This window comes from Pseudophryne corroboree, chromosome 12 (assembly GCF_028390025.1).
Source record: "Pseudophryne corroboree isolate aPseCor3 chromosome 12, aPseCor3.hap2, whole genome shotgun sequence".
Taxonomy (NCBI): domain Eukaryota; kingdom Metazoa; phylum Chordata; class Amphibia; order Anura; family Myobatrachidae; genus Pseudophryne; species Pseudophryne corroboree.
Genome location: NC_086455.1, coordinates 70,409,032 through 70,425,946, shown reverse-complemented (window position 1 = coordinate 70,425,946; position 16,915 = coordinate 70,409,032). Strand labels below are relative to the sequence as shown.

At 45.7% G+C, this 16,915-nt stretch overlaps 1 protein-coding gene across 1 annotated transcript in view; it reads right to left on the bottom strand.

The window, feature by feature from the left end:
• Nucleotides 1-16,097, bottom strand: part of SOS2 (SOS Ras/Rho guanine nucleotide exchange factor 2) — a 181,934-nt gene extending 165,837 nt beyond the window's left edge. The window contains exon 1 of the mRNA XM_063947620.1: nt 15,528-16,097. Coding sequence (XP_063803690.1) covers nt 15,528-15,614 — 87 coding nt within the window. The 5' untranslated portion in view covers nt 15,615-16,097. The remainder of the gene's footprint in view (nt 1-15,527) is intronic.
• Nucleotides 16,098-16,915: the final 818 nt, after the last annotated feature.

The window sequence follows — 16,915 nt, the reverse complement described above, 5'->3', positions numbered from 1 at the left end:
TTGGAGACCCATTTGTCTAGTTCATCTCCAAATAAAGCTTCTCCATGCCTTTCATGGAGTACGTGTCAGCAGTCCACTGGCTTAGCCATAAGCCCCTGCTTGCTGACGCTGCCAAAGCAGTGGTGTGTGAATTAAGCAAGCCTATTTCTTTTATGGCTTCCACCATAAAGTTCGCAGAGTCCTGCATATGTTGCAGGAGTAAAAGAATCTCCCCTTGAGGCAAGGTATCTAACCCCTCAATTAGCTTACCCTACCCATTTAGCAATGGCTTTAGTAATCCACCCACATACTATAGTGGGTCTCTGGACCACTCCCGCAGCTGTTTATAAGGATTTGAGTGTGGCCTCAATTATACGATCAGCTGCGTCTTTCAGGGAGGCTGCACCCGGGACAGGCAATACAATTTTTTGTGACAGCCTGGATACTGATGCATCCACTATCAGTGGATTTTCCCATTTTTCCCTATCCTGAGGAGGAAAAAGAAAAGATGTTATCAACCTTTTAGGGATTTGAAATTTCCTATCAGGATTAACCCATGGTTCTTCAAACAGGGTATTTAATTCCTTTGATACAAAAAAAGTGGCTGAGGATTTCTTTTTTATATTAAAATAAGATTACTCACTCTCCTCTGTTACCTTATCAGGGATATGCAGAACTTCTCTGATAGCTTCTATGAGAGTCTCTATTCCCTGTGACAGAGTAGCCTCCTCCACCTCTGAGTCCACCTCCCCCTCCTCCATGTCTGATACTTCATCATCAGAGTCAGACTGCAGGATATGGGCCAAAGTACGTTTTTGCGGACAAATGGTAGGGGACCGAGACGCTGGTTTGGGTACTTTTCATAAACTCAGTCATCGATTGTCTCAAGTTTTGCTACTCTTTCTCACTGCAGGACAATTTAGTAGAAATATTGGAAATCGTTCCCTTAATGGAGTCCAGCCATGCTGGCTCTGCACCGCTAGTCTGGGAAGGTACACTACACTGAGTACACAGCAGTGAACCCCCTGGAGAAAAGGAACACTATGCCTTACATGAAACACACTCTTTGCCTGACATACTGTGACAGTGACAGCACACACACACACACACACACACACACACACACACACACACACACACACACAGGAAAAGGTTAAATGCACAAATAACCCACAAACAGCCCTTCCAGGGACACACAGACATAGTATGGAGCCAGCACACGGTGCCTTTACTGCTAATGCCAAGCTTAGCCGGGTCGCAGACTAAGTACCTGGAAAAGGGACTCTGTACACTAATAATCATTCCCCGCCCCCCTGACCCCCTGATAACGCTGAGTCTCTCCGGAGGAGCTGCGTGTCCCTGTCAGTCAGTGTCTGTGTCCGCTGCAGAGGGAAAATAGCGCTGGTGAGCTGCTGGATCCACTCATAGTGAAACCCCGCCCCTTCAATGGCGCGCGGTCTTCTCGCTCTTATTTATACTGGCTGAGGTAATTTTGTGCCTAAAATTGAGTCAACTCCCTTTTAAGTCTGTCATGCCAGTCTGGGTAGTGTACACATATAGTGTACTGAGACTCCGTTTGCCCCCTCAGGAGCTGTGCGTCTGCACTGTGTACCGAGTCTGGAGACCCATCCGCCCCATTTAGAAGCCGTGCGTCTCCGTACCCTCCTGCCGCAACAATGACCGGCGACCCGTTAACTGGAACGCCGGCTTAGTACTCTTCTTTCTTCTGGCTGTGTTAGGGGTGGCGGCGTGCTGCGGGAATATACGCTTGCCGTGGTGGGACTTGCGAATAGTTCCCTGAGGAGCTAGTGTCCTGTCAGCGGGGAACGGGACCATTAACCCTGAGAGAGGTTGGGCCGTTAGTCCCCCGTCCCCCACCTAAGTCCCACGAAGTAGACAGGAGGGTGCCATCCAATCCTGCCTGAAAATAACAGATAAAATAAATGCAGAACACTCTTCAGGAGCTTCCAGAGACATGACCGGCTCCTCCGGGCACATTTTCTAAACTGAGTCTGGTAGGAGGGGCATAGAGGGAGGAGCCAGCACACACTGTCAAATTCTTAAAGTGCCCAAGGCTCCGAGTGGACCCTTCTATACCCCATGGTACTAAATGGATTCCCAGTATCCCCTAGGACGTAAGAGAAATATAAATATATATATATATTTAAATTTTTTATTTTTATTTTTTTGCAGGAGATACACATCATATAGATAACTAATGTGCAATGTAAACAAATACAATCCAAAAAGATAAACATAAAAAAAGTATGCAAGTAAACAAAGCCAATACAGAAGCTCCCATCAAGGATCCAAATATTGTGCACTGGGGGGCAGCACAGTTGGCAGGGTGGTTAGCATTACTGCCTCACAGTTCTGAAGTCAGGGACTAATGAGAATGACTGAAATACTCTCTGTAAAGAGTAGAGTAATATGTGTGCACTACATACATAGTTGTTGACAAATAACGAAATAGATAATTTGTTAGGTAACAACAAATAATCCTTGGGAGATAGCAAGTTTGGTTACATACAGCAAGTTTGGGTATCACACTACCTATGAACAATAAGATCAAATGATGACCCGTCCGCACACATGCAGCAATAAAAGGCATTGTTGGGCATACGCCCATAATTCGGTCATTTTGACATTGATTAAAAAAAAACACGACTGCAATGTGTTTTCCTGCTATGGTGTGTCGCTGTCTGATCTAGTGCTTCTACACTATGGGGGTCAATGACCGCGGTTAATTGTATCACCGGGGGCTATCCTATTAGCCCCGATGCAGCGCACTCCTGCCCCTGATGCCGGCACTTATCGCGGAAGGCACCCGAAGCATAATCCGCAATAAGCAGGCTGCTGGAGTTGCGCTAACACATGGGATTGGGGACTTATCCCAGATCCCATGTGTTTTTTGTGCGATCTCGGGTCCATGAAAACGACCTGTAAAAGGATACCGCAATTATGACCATCAGTCATTAATCGCAACATCTGGCTGGTTTCATCAGCGAAAAACAGATCAGGGTTAATTGGATACCCCCCTATGTAGACATGTAGCACTGGGATACAAATCAGAGTGTGTTAGAAGCACCAGAGCAGAGTGACACCCTAGGCAGGAAAGAGGAACTGCACAGGTTGCGACAGGTGCAGAATGTTGGAATGAACACTTATCAAAACATTTATCTTCTAGCAGAAGTATCCTGTCATAGTTATGTTGGTCAGTGTATATTGAGCAATTAGAAGCAGTTATCTACATTTAAGCAACCCCTTAAGGTGCAACTTGCACCTCCACATATGGGGATGAACCCTGGAATCCACTAGTTTCAGTAGCTGACAGCGCTGGAGAAATCAATCCACCCTCTTCATGTAGAAATACATGTGTATTTTTTTAGTTTTTGCATTATCCAGTCACAGTCTTACACTTGTCTTAGGATAACCCTTGTAATTGTGCATTCAGTAGTTATAAAGGCATTTTGCACGAGTCAGTGAGGTATCCCTTTCCTGTATATTATAAAGGCATTTTGCACGAGTCAGTGAGGTATCCCTTTCCTGTATATTATAAAGGCATTTTGCACAAGTCAATTAGGCATTTCTTTCCTGGACGTTATAAAGGTATTTTGCATGAGTCAGTGAGGTATTCCTTTCCTGGACATTATAAAGGCATTTTGCACGAGTCAGTGAGGTATTCCTTTCCTGGATATTATAAAGGCATTTTGCACGAGTCAGTGAGGTATTCCTTTCCTGGACATTATAAAGGCATTTTGCACGAGTCAGTGAGGTATTCCTTTCCTGGATATTATAAAGGCATTTTGCACGAGTCAGTGAGGTATTCCTTTCCTGGACATTATAAAGGCATTTTGCAGGAGTCAGTGAGGTATTACTTTCCTGGACATTATAAAGACATTTTACACGAGTCAGTGAGGCATTCCTTTCCTGGATATTATAAAGGCATTTTGCACGAGTCAGTGAGGTATTCCTTTCCTGGACATTATAAAGGCATTTTGCACGAGTCAGTGAGGTATTCCTTTCCTGTATATTATAAAGGCATTTTGCACGAGTCAGTGAGGTATCCCTTTCCTGTATATTATAAAAGTATTTTGCACGAGTCAGTGAGGTATCCCTTTCCTGTATATTATAAAGGCATTTTGCACGAGTCAGTGAGGTATCCCTTTCCTGTATATTATAAAGGCATTTTGCACAAGTCAATTAGGCATTTCTTTCCTGGACGTTATAAAGGTATTTTGTATGAGTCAATGAGGTATTCCTTTCCTGGACATTATAAAGGCATTTTGCACGAGTCAGTGAGGTATTCCTTTCCTGGACATTATAAAGGCATTTTGCACGAGTCAGTGAGGTATTCCTTTCCTGGATATTATAAAGGCATTTTGCACGAGTCAGTGAGGTATTCCTTTCCTGGACATTATAAAGACATTTTGCACGAGTCAGTGAGGTATTCCTTTCCTGGACATTATAAAGGCATTTTGCACGAGTCAGTGAGGTATTCCTTTCCTGGACATTATAAAGGCATTTTACACGAGTCAGTGAGGCATTCCTTTCCTGGATATTATAAAGGCATTTTGCAGGAGTCAGTGAGGTATTCCTTTCCTGGACATTATAAAGGCATTTTGCACGAGTCAGTGAAGTATTCCTTTCCTGGACATTATAAAGGCATTTTGCACGAGTCAGTGAGGTATTACTTTCCTGGATACTATAAAGGCATTTTGCATGAGTCAGTGAGGTATTCCTTTCCTGGACATTATAAAGGCATTTTGCACGAGTCAGTGAGGTATTCCTTTCCTGGACATTATAAAGGCATTTTGCACGAGTCAGTGAGGTATTCCTTTCCTGGACATTATAAAGGCATTTTGCACGAGTCAGTGAGGTATTCCTTTCCTGGACATTATAAAGGCATTATGCACAAGTCAGTGAGGTATTCCTTTCCGGGATATTATAAAGGCAGTATGCCCGAGTCAGTGAGGTACTCCTTTCCTGGATATTATAAAGGCATTATGCACGAGTCAGTGAGGTATTCCTTTCCTGGACATTATAAAGGCATTTTGCACGAGTCAGTGAGGTATTCCTTTCCTGGACATTATAAAGACATTTTGCACGAGTCAGTGAGGTATTCCTTTCCTGGACATTATAAAGGCATTATGCACAAGTCAGTGAGGTATTCCTTTCCTGGACATTATAAAGACATTTTGCACGAGTCAGTGAGGTATTCCTCTCCTGGATATTATAAAGGCATTTTGTACGAGTCAGTGAGGTATTCCTTTCCTGGATATTATAAAGGCATTTTGCACAAGTCAGTGAGGTATTCCTTTCCTGGATATTATAAAGGCATTATGCCCGAGTCAGTGAGGTACTCCTCTCCTGGATATTATAAAGGCATTATGTACGAGTCAGTGAGGTACTCCTCTCCTGGATATTATAAAGGCATTTTGCACGAGTCAGTGAGGTATTCCTTTCTAGACATTAAAACGGTCACAAGAATGAAATCAGGAAACAGACAGTCTATTCTGTGCAGCCGCAGCAAGGTCAGGGGGAGCGTTTCCAGGAAAGGGCATATGTATATGATAAGCAGCAGCGCGGGAAGCTGGGGCATTTCTGTGCTGGCAGAAAAAAGTATAATAAGGGAGGGCACAATGAGGGACAACAGAACATACACTTCTGTTTCTTCAACTCAAAGAGAATTTATGACATGTAGGTTAAATATTCTTTCCCATAAAAGCTTCCAGATCGCTCACTGCAGTAGATCATGTCTTCAGTACATTGGGGCTGTCATTTAACATTTGGTCAGCAACAGTCCTGCCAGACTTACATGCCCTAGGCAAAACTATAGTAATAGAAGTGTACAGCTATTTACAAGCCAAGTGTAGTCAAACACTTGCTGCAGGTGCGAATTGCAGAAGGGTCAACAACCACTTCAAAGCAGAGAAGCAAAGAGTCTGTAGGAACGCCAGGCGAGACACATTACTGATACATAGCCACTATAGGAAACAAACAGCAGAAACGACACCAGCACATATATACAATATAGCAAAATATAGTTGGTTGAGAACAGAGTACTAAAGGCAAAGTATAAAAAGTGACATAAAAACATGAATGGGAGAATGTGCACGGAAAGAAAATGAATCATTTAACCAGCATTAATAAACCCAAACATAACAATATAGCTAGTATTTGCAGTCTTAGGAGCATATTTATTATCTTGTCCTAGACCCAATAATTATAATTTCTCATTGCTTATATTTGTGACTAATAGGCCCTACACACTGGCCGATCCGCCGCCGAGCTGCCCGACGGCGAATACGGCCGACGGGCAACCCGGCGGCAGTGAAGGGGGGAGTGAAGATTCTTCACTCCCCCCGTCACACGGCTCCATAGAACTGCAGGCAAATATGGACGAGATCGTCCATATTGGCCTGCATGTACAGCCGACGGGGCACCAGTGATGAACGAGCGCAGGGCCGCGCATTGTTCATCGCTGGAGCCTCCACACTGCACGATATGAACGTTATCTCGTTCATATCGTGCAGTCATGTCGGCCAGTGTGTAGGGCCCTTAAGACATTAAAATTTGCCAGAATGTATTAAAATACGGGATATAGTTATGCGACCGATGGTCACAATACCTCCCCCAAACTTCCCGCCCCCTCACAATATCAGTGGTCAGCATGCCGACCAACAGGGACTATTCCCACACGCGGGTGTCCACAACACCCATAGAGTGGGAATAGAACACCGAGCCCACAAGGGGCTTGTTGCGCACCCCCCCTCCCACGCTGTCAATTCCCTCATGTGCTTTTCCCTCTCTTATTTCTCCTCCGTACTCCCTACAATGGCACCTAACCCTTGGCTTCTGTCACCCTGATGCTTAAGTCAGTGTCCTGTCCCCTGATGCAGAAATGGTCATATATCTTGTTTTGCGCATTTCTGTACTTTATTAGGCACAGCAGAACCCTTGTGGCACCATATAAACTATAATAATAATTATATATGGGCGTGGCATAACAAAAAGTGGGCGTGGTATAACTTAAAGGGACGTAGCCTTGCTGCGCAGAGTGTAATGACTGCCTCACACGAAATAACACATTGGCCCCCACAGGTAAAAACCTCAAACACATATGCCCCCACAGTGCCAGATACACATGCCCCCACAGTGCCATGTGCCCACAGTGCCAGATATGCCCCCACAGTGCCAGATACAGATATGCCCCCACAGTGCCATGTGCCCACAGTGCCAGATATGCCCCCACAGTGCCAGATACACATGCCCCCACAGTGCCATGTGCCCACAGTGCCAGATATGCGCCCACAGTGCCAGATACAGATATGCCCCCACAGTGCCATGCGCCCACAGTGCCAGATATGCCCCCACAGTGCCAGATTACAGATATTCCCCCACAGTGCCAGATATGCCCCCACAGTGCCATGTGCCCACAGTGCCATGTGCCCACAGTGCCAGATATGCCCCCACAGTGCCATGTGCCCACAGTGCCATGTGCCCACAGTGCCAGATATGCCCCCACAGTGCCATGTGCCCACAGTGCCATGTGCCCACAGTGCCAGATATGCCCCCACAGTGCCAGATACAGATATGCCCCCACAGTGCCATGTGCCCACAGTGCCAGATATGCCCCCACAGTGCCAGATTACAGATATTCCCCCACAGTGCCAGATATGCCCCCACAGTGTCATGTGCCCACAGTGCCAGATATGCCCTCACAGTGCCATGTGCCCACAGTGCCAGATATGCGCCCACAGTGCCAGATACAGATATGCCCCCACAGCGCCAGATTACAGAAATGCCCCCACAGTGCCAGATATGCCCCCACAGTGCCATGTGCCCGCAGAGCCAGATATGCCCCCAGTGCCACATATGACCCCACAGTGCCAGATATGCCCCCACTGAGCTATGTGCCCACAATGCCAGATACGCCCCCATAGAAGAGCTCACCGTTGGTGTGTGGAGAGCGCAGCGCGCGCTTCTCCTGTCTGCCGCTCTGCCTCCTCAGTCTGATCTCCGGCGGTGACGGCAGCGTGTATGGCTCAAATCAGGTGCCGGTCCGCGAGCTCTCATTGGCTAACGAACCGGCACCTGATTTGAGCTATACACTCGGCCATCACTGCCGCAGACCAGACTGAGGAGGCAGAGCGGCAGGCAGGAGAGGCGCGGCTTCGGGTGGCTGGGCGGCGGATCGCGATCGACTGGTCGCATGTCCGCGATCGACTGTTTGGCCACCCCTGACGTACACCAAGCAGGTAATGGCACAAAATGGTACTTTTATTAAGCGGCTGGTGCCAGGGATACTGGAACAACTATTTGCAAGATACATTTATTCTAGAAATGTGTGCTGACAGCAACTAGGATCACATAGCTCCCAAATCCTATGTCCATTATTTACGAAACGTCCCTTTAAATTCATCTCCAACTGGTGATCAATCACCTGGCCATGTAAAGGGTCTTGAGGAAGTGCCTCATTTACTTTGGAAAGCCATCAAATTGAAAGAAGGCTCAGACCATCATTATTCTTAATAAACAGAGGACTTCTGATGCCAATGCAGGAGGCTGATAAAAACAGCAAACAAGGCAAACGAGAGACACCAACAATTTTTAAAGAAATCGTAGTGACAGACCCGAAACCTGAATCTGAATAATGACTTATTACCCAGGTTTGTTTCCTTCGCGGCACAGACTTGGCTGGTGTCCACATGCAAATACCAAACCTATGATCTTATGAAAAGAAAGCAAAACGTGGCCTTCGAACAAGTTTACGGAGCCAGGAAACTACACTTTCTTGCGACTAACTCTGACATTAGTCAATCAGGAGCCAGTCGGTAGGGTCTACAATACATATGGAGACTAGGTAGAAAGTAAAGAGACAGCAGATATTTCAGCGGTGTAGCTCCCTGACACTTGCTATGTCCAGCCCTGCTGTAAAAAAAATTATTAGATCACGCCAGCAAAATGAGGCGGACTGAAATTGGCGAAATGACTGTCGAAAAGCACTGTTGTCGAATCGACATTCTCCAATTGAATATACTTTTGTCGAAAAAGCTGCATTTTTACCATTGCAGACATGTCGAATTTGACAAATGTCGAATTGCAAAAAGTCAAATCTGAAACGGCAGTTTTTTTGTCGAAAAGTACTGTATTGCATTGTCGAATCAGTTTTTTTTGTCGAAAATGCCCCCGTTTTCGACATTTGCGGCAATTCGACCGCAATTGCATATACCCCATTAGCTCTTATTGCCCTCAAATAATCTACAAATATTAATAGCAACAAAGAAAAATAAATCCCTAATATAAACAAGGGAAAAGCCTGCAACCTATAACTATTCTCAAGGACATCTTGCAGCTTCTGTAGCACTGGGACGTAGCTGCAGGCAGAGATACCATATGAATCAATGGGGCAGATGTATTAACCTGGAGAAGGCATAGGGAAGTGATAAACCAGTGATAAATGCAAGGTGATAAAAGTAAGGTGATAAACGCACCAACCAATCACCTCCAATATGTAAATTAACAGTTAGGATCTGATTGGCTGGTGGGTTATCACCTTGCACTTCTCACTGGTTTATCACTTCCTTATGCCTTCTCTAGGTTAATACATCTGCCCCATTATTTCCTAACACATCACTGTTGAAATACTGTAACAGAACCAAATTCCTAAGTAACTATATGGAAGTATATAACCACTATACAGTTCTTACATGCGATTTACTATTAAAACATTACTACACAAATTCAGCATACAGGATTTTAAGTATCAAATCCCAACTGGCAGAACGACAGAAATGCATCCGAAACACTGGTTTGTAATAATTTAGGTCTGCTACTGTAACAATGCATAGTATTCCCTCTGATATGAGAGCACAATACAAGTTTTAAGTAAAAAATAAATAAAAAGATTGTAAATAAACCAATTCATAGTAAATTAAAGGGCCCATTTATCGATGAGTGATAAAACACGTCGTGAATAATAAAACTCCTTGCGTAGGATTAATGGTGCTCCAGCCAATCATTTTCCAACTGTCATTTGTCAAACACATGACATTTGGGAGCTGATTGGCTGGAGCACCAGTTATCATAGGCACAGCGTTTTATCATTCACATCAAGTTTGATCACTCAGTGATAAATGAGCCTCTAAGTCAGGCATTCCCAACCGCAGTCCTCAAGGCACACCAACAGTGCAGGTTTTAGGGATATCCAGGCTTCTGCACAGATGGGTAAATCAAAATAACTGAGGTACTAATTAAGTAACCGTTGTTCAAGCCTGGGTATCACTAAAACCAGGACTGTTCGTGTGCCTTGAGGACCGAAGTTGGGAAACACTGCTTTAAGGTTTCAATTCAATTAAGTGCGAGTTGGGTGCTGTGAGCCATTCTCACGATGAACTCGCACCATGAATTACAGTTGCAATCCAATTCCAAACCTGCACTGATATTCTAGATGAAATTAGTGGTTTGTTTTTGTTTGTGTTTTTTTTTTTTTTTTGGTGGGGGGGGGGGGGGGTGATTTGTTTACATAACCCCCTGAGCAGGTGAAAAGTAGGGAACATCTCTATTTTGACCTGCAAATGTTGGGACAGTATAGAACCTCTGGTACTGTACATCCCTCCTAATAAACAATCATGCACTTGGAAGGATTAAAATAGTATAATTTGGCCATTAAAGAGGAGTTTTCAGGTGAATTTCTCTAAAATGCTCAATGATGGGTATAAATGATGTGGGACAGGTACTCAATTGCAGATGAGAGGTAAAGTGTTTATTCCAACTTTTTACAAACTTCTATAAAAACACTAAAAACAAATTACTATAGAACATTTTTTGGTCCCCAGAAATGTTGGTAAGACTTTAATTTGCTGAAAAACACTTGCTGGCTATCATTTTTAAACCATATAGTGCAAAAATCATCCATTTGATACAGTTTAATAAATTCCAGTACTCTCCTTATTGCCCCTAACTGCCTTCTATGTGCTCCTGTTTGTCAGCTGTCACTTTACTGTATCCAGGAAGGTCACTCCATTTTTTCACACTTTTACCAGATAGCAATTTGTAGAAAATGTGTACAACCTTACCGCGACTACTGCGGATAGGTATTTGTCATTGGACACAGCATTTCTTGGGTACGCCCATTTGTGCGATGTATACGAGTTTTAGGAAAGAAACTCACACCTAAGCATCATCCGTGTAATAGATTTATCCATATCTTTGATACAATTTTCAGCTGCTTATTGTTTCCCCCCAAATTAATACGGAATTTTTGTCCACTTTGTAGAACATATATTTTGGACAATGGCAGGCAAACTGTGGCTCGTCAGCTGATAAAGAACTACAAGTCCCATTGCTTGACATAGGTTTTCTGCCTATGAACCAGTCAGTATATGCATGTGAACACAAGCAGAAAAGTTAAACACGTGAAACAGGCTATTGCGAGACTAGAAAGCAAGGGAGACGGATTCAGTAATTTAATGGCTTCTATAAATGGATCTCAGACCTTGAAAGCAACAGACAGTGTATCACTTCCATAAATGTCCATGCGGTTTCTCATAAAAAAACCCAGCATCAAAACACTTACTTCCCGTATGTACCAAAACATGCAATGCAACCTGCAGGATATCAGTGTCTCACCGATAAGTCCCTAAACTTGGTCAGTAATGATCCCAGAACAAAGCAATGTGTAAATGACCATTCAGTCTTTTCTTGCAAGAAAAGAAACCTACATTCACCTACACAAGGTTGTACATTTAATCTATCAATTACAGATTTACCATTGGGGTAATTAGTTGCTGTCAACCAATACAAATTGGCATTTGTGCATTTACTAATCTTGTTTCCATACTATTCATCGGTGTGTATATTTTGCTGGTCACTACCAATAGATTAATTCCCTCCCAAACACTATAGTGTAAAACAATGGATATGGAGAAATTCAGACATACTTTTAAAACATATAGGGCACGATTCAATTCAGTGACAGTTGAATGGCGCTGGGAATTAACTCCTGGCGCTATTTAATACAGCCCAGTGGTAAGTCGGTGAATGCCCGTTCTCCCGGACTAAACAGGGTGTTTTATCGGGAGAACAGGCATTCTCCGACGTAACTGCCCGGTGCGACGCTGTTTCCGCCACGCTAAGGGCAGAAATCAGCATTGTGCCAGCACTTTTGTCGGATTTCTGCTCGCACCTGCCGGGGATTCGGGAAAAAATCCCATCGTTGGGTGTCACATGGCACCGTTCTGAATAGCGCCACAAGCTAATTCCCGGCGCTATTCAACTGTCACTGAATTGAATTGTGCACACAGACCTTTAACGTACATTATTATAGGCTAATTATTAGCATCAATGTTGATAGGATGCTACAGAGTTTTGCAGCGTGGTACAGCTCGGTAATAGAGCATACTGCAAAGATGTGGAGGGCCAAAAGTAAAATAGAAGAAAAGTAAAAGCCAAAATACAGAACTTCAAGAAGCATAAAAGCAAGGAATAAATAATAATGTTGTTCCGAAGACATAAGTTAGGTAAGTATACTAGGACTGTAGATAGGAATGACAGACGTACGCACAAGTGGGTGAGGCGTGAGTGGATGGGATAACAAACATTTACTAAAGCAGGCATGTCCAAACTGTGGCCCTCCAGCTGTTGAGAAACTACACATCCCAGCAAAACTGTCAGGGCATGCTGGGATACGTAGTTTCACCTCAGCTGGAGGGACGCAGTTTGGACATGCCTGTACTAAAGGCTTCTAAAAAGGGAAAGTGGTAGTGTCGCCGATAGCGACCAGATTCTAACATTTTCCAGAATGCAATAGAGAAATGATAGCTATGAGCAACGCCACCACTTTTCTTCTTGAGAAGTTTTACTAAATCCACCCCAAGGAGACCAGGCTCTACGTGTGAGATATTACAATCTTTATTGGCGCCACAAGGGATCTGCAGCGCGCGTTACACAGTACATAATCAAATGAGTAAACAAGAAAACAGCACTTACAGTTCAAGACAATATAGCACAGGTATAGAAAACATGGGGTTTTCTACGCTATAAAAGGGAGTATGGCGTATAAGATTGTGTAAGTAAGAAAACGAAAAGGCACATGAGGAAAGAAATCCCTGCTCTTGCGAGCTTACAATCTTTAGTTCCGAATGGCCGCGCTATTATCTACTAACCGGTCATCTCGGAGTAAGATATGGTACTACAGTTAGGGAAGAGAAAGACAAAATAACCTTTTTTGGGAGCACTCGTTAGTAAATGATAAAGAAAAATGTTTTAGTCAAGTGTAAATATTGATATAAAACTTAACCTTTAATTAGTTCCTAAGTAAACTATTGATCATAACGATGAACAAATCGATTTATCATAAAAACTCGATTGCCTTTTTAACAAATAAGGTTCAAAATGAGGTAATGGTGAAAATATCAAAGAATGTGTTCAGGATTCCTGTATATAAATTGAAGGATATCCAAATGATCACTGAATAAATTAGGATATTTATTAGCTTAATTGACAAGCTGTGACAATAATAATGACAGGGCCAGAAAATAGGCTGCAGAGTAATCAGTGTAGAGTGATAAGGGCCCTACACACATACCGATCCGCCGCCGAGCTGCCCAACGGCGGATACGGGTGGGGAGGTGACTGGTGTCGGAGTGAAGTTTCTTCACTCCCCCTGTCACCCGGCTCCATAGCACTGCACGCTAATATGGACAATCTCGTCCATATTGGCCTGCATGCATAAGCAACGGGGCACCAACGAGTAACTAGCACGGGGCCGCGCATCGTTAATCGTTGGTGCCTACACACAGAACGATATGAATGAGAACATTCATATCGTTCTGTTTTATCTGCCAGTGTGTAGGGCCCAATAGTCTCCTGGAAAAATTGCCCACTGCACCTAGTATTCCCAAGCGGCCTCCCATCCAAGTACTGACCTGGCCTCACCTGCTTAGTTTCCGAGATCGGACAAGTAAAATATGGTAGTCTGGTCCTTCATCTTCTTACCGCTATTACAAATATGAACTAACGCCAAACATCTCAAATTCTTGACACTCTTAGGGGGAATTTATTAACGCTGGGAGAGACATAAAATTGTGAGATAAAGTACCAGCCAATCAGCTTCTTCCTTACAATGTACAGGCTGTTTGAAAAATGAGTACAGCTGATTGGTAATTTACCTCTCCAATTTTCTCTCTCGTGGGGCAATATGTAATAGCCTGCAATGTGCAGGAAGTTCTGCAGGTCTGCCCGTATTTTTAAAGCAGCAACCATTTACAAGGCAAAACCAAGTCTGTTTTACCTTGTAAACAATTGCCGCTTTAAAATTACAAGGAGACTCAGCTTCCCGCACATAGCAGGCTATGATATATTGCCCTAAACTTTGATAAATACCCCCTTTATTATTACTAATGCCATTTTTTCTTGTATAGCGCAAACAAATCCTGTAATGTTTTACAAATGGGGACAAAGTAATAAACACGACTGGGTATTGATATTACAGAGTGATAAGAGGGCTCTGCTTGTAAGCTTACAATCCATGCAAAGCAATGCACAATACAAATCTTACATATACAGCGGATCCTCATTATACAGAGGAACCTTATGAACTGCAGCACACTCCAGCATCAGGAGCGCTCAATGCATCTAATGTCTCTCGAGACAGCAGCATGTTCCATTATGTTCCTCACCTGCCCCAACATTCCCATTAACCAAGACGTATTCCAGGACACGGCAGTCTCTCCCTCTTGAAACACTAGGAATTACCAGTTGCTCATAAATTGCGCCTCCATCCTACCAGAAGTCACAGGAGACAACCCACCAATTGTCCTCTCGGGCCGTGCTTGTGTAACCTGTAACTTGGTGACTGTTGTGGAGCTACAAGTCTCAGCATACTCTGCCACTAACATGAACTGGCCATGCATATGGTGAAGAGGATGTCTATCTGTGGCTCCTCATCCCTAGTCTAGCATGACCATCACCTGGAAGTCCCTATGGCAAGCACCACGGTATCAATATCCAACAAAGTTAGAGACAGGCAACATGCGGCTCGCCAGCTGTTGTAGAACTACAAATCCAAGCATGCCCCACCAGCATCTGTTCCACTAGGCATTCTAAGACTTGTGGTTCCATAGCACCTGGACAGAACACCAACAGGATAATATACATGTAAGCATCCTTATGCATTTCAGCTGTTGGAGAACTACAAGTCAAAGCATTGTTCATCAGTTAGTGTCTGCCAGGGCATGCCGGTTCCAGAGCAGCAGAAGGACATATAGTCAAATAATTCAGAAATTAGCACCTGCTGCGGTGGAACTACAAGTCCAAGCATGCTCTGTTATTAAATGTCTCTTATGACATGCTGGGACTTGTAGTTTCACAGCACTAGGAAGCAGTCAGCCTACAAAACTCATATATTCAAAGGTAGGCAGTGGCTACTCTCCAGCTGTGGTGGAACTACAAGTCCAAGCATGCTCTACCATGTAATGTCTGTCAGGGCACGCTGGGACTTGTGATTCCACAGCGCCAGGAGCCAGGCACCTCTCCCCCCTCACCTTCCGTAAGGCCGGCACGAAGAGCCCCCGCCACTTGCTGCCGTTCTCCTCGCTGAAGAAGTCGTAGTTGTGCGGTGGCTGCTGCATGATCCCGGCCTCATGGGACGTCAGCCCGCTGGCCGCCAAGCACAGGCCGGGGCAGGGGGGCCGCTCAGGCCGCAGCCCGGGAGCTCGCTGCTGACCGCTAGCTGTGTGTCTGTATCTGGAGCTCTGCAGCCGGCATGTCCCCCGGGAGAACAGGATCCCCGGCCTGCTGCTGCTGCTACATGCCGCCAGCGTCAGGCTCTCAGGGCAGGCGGTGCTCCGGGGCAGGGGGCCATGGCCGCCCCCCGCTGCCTCATTCTGGGGGGCCGGAGTGATGGAGGCCGGGGAGGGGGGTGGAGGCTGCTGCTGGTTGTTGTGATGGGATCCGGCGTCCTCAGGGACACTGTCCTGCAATCTCAGCCCCAGCTGTCCTCCCACTGCCCCGCACCGACGCCACGGAGCATGCCCGGAACCTGGGGGAGGGAGGCGGCCACGGGCGGGAGGAGGAGCCGCTCAGCAGCCTCCCAGTCAGGGAGCAAGGACGGGGGGACGGGGACAGCGCGGACGCCAGAGCTGGGATACAACCAACGGGAAGGGGGGATGCGGCACAGGGGAGCCGGGATACAGGTGACGGTATGCGGGGATGCTGCACAGGAGAGCTGGGATACAGGTGACGGTTTGCAGGGATGCTGCACAGGAGATCTGGGATACAGGTGACGGTAAGCGGGGATGCTGCACAGGAGAGCTGGGATACAGGTGACGGTATGCGGGGATGCTGCACAGGAGATCTGGGATACAGGTGACGGTAAGCGGGGATGCTGCACAGGAGAGCTGGGATACAGGTGACGGTATGCGGGGATGCTGCACAGGAGATCTGGGATACAGGTGACGGTAAGCGGGGATGCTGCACAGGAGAGCTGGGATACAGGTGACGGTATGCGGGGATGCTGCACAGGAGATCTGGGATACAGGTGACGGTAAGCGGGGATGCGGCACAGGGGAGCCGGGATACAGGTGACGGTAAGCGGGTATGCTGCACAGGAGAGCTGGGATACAGGTGACGGTATGCGGGGATGCTGCACAGGAGAGCTGGGATACAGGTGACGGTATGCGGGGATGCTGCACAGGAGATCTGGGATACAGGTGACGGTAAGCGGGGATGCTGCACAGGAGAGCTGGGATACAGGTGACGGTAAGCGGGGATGCTGCACAGGAGAGCTGGGATACAGGTGACGGTATGCGGGGATGCTGCACGGTGAGCCGGGATACAGGTGACAAGATGGTGGGATGCTGCACAGGGGAGCCGGGATACAGGTGACGGGATGAGGGGGATACTGCACGGGGAGCTGGGATACAGGTGACAG